Raw genomic sequence first — 6090 nt, 5'->3', positions numbered from 1 at the left:
GAGAATGTCGATGTTGAACGGGGATGAAAGTCTCTAACTAGCCGAGAATGTCGATGTTGAACGGGGATGAAAGTCTCTAACTAGCCGAGAATGTCGATGTTGAACGGGGATGAAAGTCTCTAACAAGCCGAGACTGTCGATGTAATATGTTAGATTTAGGCCTCTATCTAACCGGTGTGTTAATGTTATATGTGAGATGTAAGTCTCGTTCTATCGGAGACTGTTAGATTTCAGTCTCATTCTAACCGAGAATGTTAATGTTTTACGATATTATACGTGAGATGTTAGTCTAAATCAAACCGGGATGTCAATGTTATATGTGAGATGTAAGTCTTAGTCCAACGGTGACTGTTGGTATTAAACGTGATACGTTAGTCTCAATCTAAACGAGACTATCCATGTTATACGAGAGATGAAAGTCTCAGACCAGCGGAAACTGTTGATGTTTAACGTGATATCTAAGATTCAATCTAACCGAGACTGTCGATGTTATACATTTGATGTAATTTGTGTTTTGGGTATGTGCTCTGGAGATGAATAAAGACATTGTTTCATTATCATTTATTGCAATTCACCTGACTGTGTGTGCATTAATATTCATTTTAATGTTCATTACAGTTCGATTCAATTATACAATCTGATGTAGTTCTGCAAGTAATACGTGCCAAAGTATTATTAGACGCCAGGATGAGTTTGATAAAACGTTTATTTCCTTCTTTTTCAATGATTCTAAAAATAGGAGACAGCTTATTAAAAAAGCAATCCGTTCATATGCTCTTCTTTTCAATGATTGTAAAATTAGGAGACAGCATATTAAAAAAGCAATCCGTTCATATGCTCTTTAATAGGCAATGTATAAACACAAATATTGAACTATCTACATTCATCGAAAAGATCATTATGATTACAAATAGCTTGTGTCATATAAAATTGTCCCTAATTTGATCAAATATACGTATTCACAGGAAGCTATTGGATTTATAGCATTTAAAATTATAACCAGGGGTCTAAAATTAACATTTATCTTTGACAATGCCGCAATGTACTTTGCATCAATTAGGAAAAAATCCTAGTTCGATAGTACCAAAATCAAACATGAATAGTTTTTAGTATTAAATTAACTTGATAACCAGTACTGTCTCTTTCTCTCCACCAACAATCAGAGAAGAAGTGCGGCTGCTGAAAAATAAACTATACGGTCGGCACACTCCGTCTTCTTTCCTTGCCAATGTGGCCAACTTCTTTTTCCCGTCTTTGTCAACCTGCAGCACTGTGCCGGAGCTCGAGCAGCAGACGAACACGTGTCCAGCAGACGTCACGTGTACTCCGATAGGACTTTTCATGTCAGGATCAGTGAGAGAGGCTAGCTTGTTACCTTTGTTTTTTAGGGTGATCAATTCATGTCCAGTGTAGTTTGTTATGTAGATTGTCTCCCCGTCGTTACTGATGGCACATTTCATCACCGTGAAAGTCCCAGAAATGTCTACGTACAGCCTCTTCACCTTCTGTCCCGACATCGTGTAGACGTACAGGGCGGTACCGGAGGAGATGTAAAGCTGGCCACCATGATGAGCTGCGGCAATACATCCATGGGTGGAGGTTAACTTCCTCGTAGTTACGAGTTTCCCTTCCGAAGCATTAATGAAATATAATCCTCGTGTGTCAGTCTGTCTACTGTTAACACAAACGGCCACTTCATTTCCGTCAATGTGGCACACGTCCCATGGTTCCCCCGGGACACCACAGTGGTCGAGCACTCTGTATGCCTTGTCCAGGAGCTTCACTTTACAATTATCCCGGTCTGCTATAACAAACTCTCCACTTGGCATTTCAAAAACACCTTGGATAGCACATTGATTTTTGTCGTCTCTCATCCTCACGTTGTACTCCTTGTACTCTGCAACACTAAAGACGTGGTTTGGATCGGAAAGGTGATCTTCTCGCTGTTTGGTCATAACAGTTTGTTCCTCAATCGCTCCAAAGGTCTTTATTGAAGATAAAAGTTCTTCTATACGATTATTGGCTTTACATGTTACATTGTAACACTCTATGGTTGATATGCCACGAAGATTATCGTTTGCTTGTGAAATCATATCCTGGCTCTTTCTGTACGCAATATATGAGTTTGACTCGCTTGATTTTGCTTTGGTTTGAAAAGCGGCAATCATGTTTTGCAGTTCGATAGTCCATTTTTCACAAGTTTCGATATCTTTCTTTAGGTTTTTTTCAAGTGCAGCTATCATTCCGTCCAATTCCTGTAAAGTTGTTTTCTCAATCTTGTCAAGGATTTCGTTGATCTTCCTACGTATGGTTTTTATTTCGTCAGAAATGGCTGCCCGCGTCTTTTTCAGAGATGTCGTATTATTCAATCGTGCTTCTTTCATCAGCTCGAATTGCTTTTGAAGTTCATTTATCTTCTTTGGAATTTGATGAAACTCAATATTTCTCTGAACACCTTTTGCTACATCTGGAATGTGCTTGATTTTGGAGCATTGTCTGAAACAAAGAAGTTGTGAAACAGTTGTAATCAGATCTGCATAAACTGTATATGAACTTGCTAATGTGAAAAAAATGTTATAAGAAAGCGATCTAAATATAACGCAAGTAACCAATAGCGGTTCAAGGGGAGGGGGAGCGACCGTCTCTTCCCCCCCCCTCTTAAATCGCCCAAGTTGATTTCTTAATGATATATAGGAGAAAAAAAGATAATATAATACGACCAAAAAGCACCATTCCGGGCTAGAAATTGATATTTTTTTCTTTTGGGAAACCAAACCCCCATGACAACACTTAAAAACAATTAAATTTCGGTTCTGAGGGAGCGGAGCAAGTGAAAGGGCTACGCCCGTGAGTTACACCCCCTATGACGTCGAATCCTAGACCCTCCCCTGGTAAGTATAGCTTATTTACCGGTTAGTGTCTTAAAGGCGCACAATATAGGTTGATGCCAAAAAAAAGTTTTTCGTTTGAATTTTAATGCATTTTAATGTTTTATTCATTCTACTTAAATGATCAAAACCACAAAAAGCGTATGATTTGTTTTCAGATTAAAAAGATAATACGATATAAATGATATGCTGGCGCATTTTAACTGGCGAATTTATGACCACGTGGCTATTAATTAAAACACCGTAAGCATGTATAAAGGCTTTTTTTTTTTAAATGTACACAAATCATAAACTTTTCCTTACTTTAATCATTAAAAGTCGAATGAGTTAAATATTTTAATTTATAAAAAAATATATGTATTTGCAACAGCTTATGATGAGTGCCTTTAACTTGATGTTTTGTTCATACATACCTGTGGTCAATGGCAACACATACAGAACAGCAAAGCTGGTCATGGTCACCACATACCAGCTTCAGCGCCTCCCCGGGGTGCATCCCGCATCTCTCCAGGGCGTCAACCACCCCTGGGGCTGCCTCCCATTTCTTAACGTCCTTCCGGCCGAGCACCGCGTGCTTCTGATATAAAACGTTATGTTTTGAAACACAGTTTTGGCAGTAATATTTTTTGCATTGTGTACAATAATGGTGAGCTTCTGTGTTAAATCCGTTCTCTTCACACGGAGAGCAGGAAAAATCATGGATGAAGTCACAGCCCCTCTGAATGGATGATTCGAAATTGGATTCCATTTTCTCTCTTGAGTTTAAAAATGACTCACAAACTAGTTCAAGCAGTCAGTTTATGTTTGTTTTATAACTAGGAAGTTTAATATTTTGTACTGAGCTGAAGAAAACCAATATTTCGATCAGTTAAACACTGACATATAACACGATCAAAATGATAAGCGTAGTTACAACCGTGCTAAATTTACAATAAGTTTTCAAATCCAAAAATGTTAATTCCTGTGTCAACATTAAAACTAGTTATCAAATGTCGAGTGAGCCTTTCACATTCGATTTATTGTCGATTCAGGGGCGCGACGAAGACTGCCGAGTAGTAACGAATGTCTATCCCGAGCTGACCGGAGATTGCCGAATAGTTGTAGGAAGGACTTTTTTCCTTTATATTTTATAGCGAACTGACCCATTTCCACGGATAATAACACTGAGTTCTAGTTCCTCTCGAACCTTAACACCATCTATGGGAAGATATTGATGATTCAAAATTAGATTCCATTTTCTCTCTTGATTTTAAAAATATTCACGAACTATATCAAATATAGATGTTCATTCAGCCAAGTCTGTTTATTTTGTTACAAGGAAGTAAATTGTTTCGATGTGAGCTGATACGAAGAAAACACAAATAACGATCAACTTCACTCCGACATATTACACGATATCCAAATGATAAGCGTTGTTTCAAACATGCTTAATAAACAATCATATTTTTTTTGCCAAATCTAAACACACTTTTAAACTGCTGAGGTTTAATTTCAATGGTAGTTAACAACTTCTGGTTCAGTAGGCGTTTCTTCACTCGGAACGCGCAACGAAAAAAGTATATACACCGGTATATCTGTAGGAGTAGTTCGTAAGGTTTAAGGTAATAATATCTATTAAGTATAGTTTTTAATGTGTATTTTGTATATATGAGTTTAAATTGATTGCCAGTGAAGTGTATTATTGCATAACATTTTGTATTTCCAAGAGTAAAGTCATTTTTCTGTTAAATTAAAATTACCACTCGATCTACTTGCAGCATAATTAAATGACTTTGTAAACAGAACACATACATCCGAAGTTGTTTTTCGACGGAAAAGAGCCAAGATGTTTCTAATGATCCCGACGTTGCCGGAGATGGCCGAGTTGTTGGGGTCACACAACACTAAATAATTTTCTTATAAATTATATCGTAAATTGGCACGACAATTAACACTTACTGGTTGTGTTTAATGACCCCGACATACTATTTTTCGGAAGAAAGTTCGAAGTGTGTACATATCCTTATCAACATTAGGGTACCAATCAACCTCATGTATACCACGGACCCATGCACCATAGTTTATAGGTCCGTGTGTATACCAAGTAACCTTAAGCGTTCACAAGCGTAACACAAACACCAAGTTAGGGGCGGATCCAGGATTTGGGGTTAGGGGGGCTGTACAGATACTCTTTGGCCTATATATGGTGTTCCTCTACATACCTTATACAAAACAATAAATAGGTCGTATTTTTTGTTTTAATAATCAAAGCATGAAAATAACTGAGACAGACTTAATTTAACTCAACGCAGGGGTTGTGTGGGTAAAAATAACTCTACAACTCGTAGAATTTTGTTAGTGAACTACATTTATAACTTACAGTTTCAGAAGTTATATTTTTATTCTGATAGTGGATTTAAAAGTATCATACGTGGAGGATATTTTTTTGGCATATATATGAGCATATGAGCGTCAGGTCTGATGTGCAAATTGTAGTGGCGGGCGACGCATGAGGAGTAGACATGAGCGGTAGGTCTGGTGTGCAAGTGGTCGTGGGTCTTGCTGTAGTGGCGGGCGATGCCCGAGGAGTAGACATGAGCGCCGGGTCTGGTGTGCAAATGGCCGTGGGTCCTGCTGTAGTGGCGGGAGACGCCTGAGGAGAATACATGAGCGTCACGTCTGGTGTGCAAGTGGCCGTGCGTCCTGCTGTAGTTGCGGGCGACGCCCGAGGAGTAAACATGAGCGTCAGGTCTGGTATGCAAATGGCCGTGGGTCCAGTTGTAGTGGCGGGAGACGCCTGAGGAGTAAACATGAGCGTCAGGTCTCTTGTGCAAGTGGCCGTGGGTCCTGCTGTAGTTGCGGGCGACGCCTTAGGAGTAAACATGAGCGTCAGGTTTGGTGTGTAATTGGCCGTTGGTCCTGCTGTAGTGGCGGGCGACGCCTGCGGAGGAGACATGAGCGTCAGGTCTGGTGTGCAAGTGGCCGTGGGTCGTGCTGTAGTGGCGGGCGACGCCTGAGGAGTAGACATGAGCGTCAGGACTGGTGTGCAAATGGCCGTTTGTCTTGCTGTAGTTGCGGGCGACGCCCGAGGAGTAAACATGAGCGTCAGGTCTGGTGTGCCAGTGGCCGTGGGTCCTACTGTGGTGCGGGCGTCTCCTTAGTGGTAGACATGGGCGTCAGGTCTGGTGTGCATGTGGCCGTGGGACCTAATGTAGTGGTGGGC

The 6090-nt window shown here is 40.2% G+C and overlaps 1 protein-coding gene across 1 annotated transcript; it reads right to left on the bottom strand.

The window, feature by feature from the left end:
* Positions 1 to 593: 593 nt before the first annotated feature.
* On the bottom strand, positions 594 to 4622 carry LOC128217696 (uncharacterized). The gene is made up of 2 exons (XM_052925017.1): positions 3302 to 4622; positions 594 to 2496 (listed from the first exon to the last, which is right to left on the bottom strand). The coding sequence occupies exons 1-2, from the start codon at positions 3634 to 3636 to the stop codon at positions 1113 to 1115; spliced, it is 1719 nt and encodes a 572-aa protein (XP_052780977.1). The 5' UTR covers positions 3637 to 4622; the 3' UTR covers positions 594 to 1112.
* Positions 4623 to 6090: the final 1468 nt, after the last annotated feature.

The sequence above is a fragment of the Mya arenaria genome, chromosome 14 (genome assembly GCF_026914265.1).
Source record: "Mya arenaria isolate MELC-2E11 chromosome 14, ASM2691426v1".
Classification (NCBI taxonomy): Eukaryota; Metazoa; Mollusca; class Bivalvia; order Myida; family Myidae; genus Mya; species Mya arenaria.
Note: the sequence above shows the minus strand (reverse complement) of the source record. Positions and strands in the feature narration are given on the sequence as shown.

Coding starts and splice junctions, on each gene's coding strand:
- LOC128217696 (XM_052925017.1), bottom strand. CDS start 3,636: ATGGAATCCAATTTCGAATCATCCATTCAGAGGGGCTGTGACTTCATC. Junction 2,497..3,301: donor TGTGTTGCCATTGACCACAG/GTATGTATGAAC, acceptor TCTTTGTTTCAG/ACAATGCTCCAAAATCAAGC.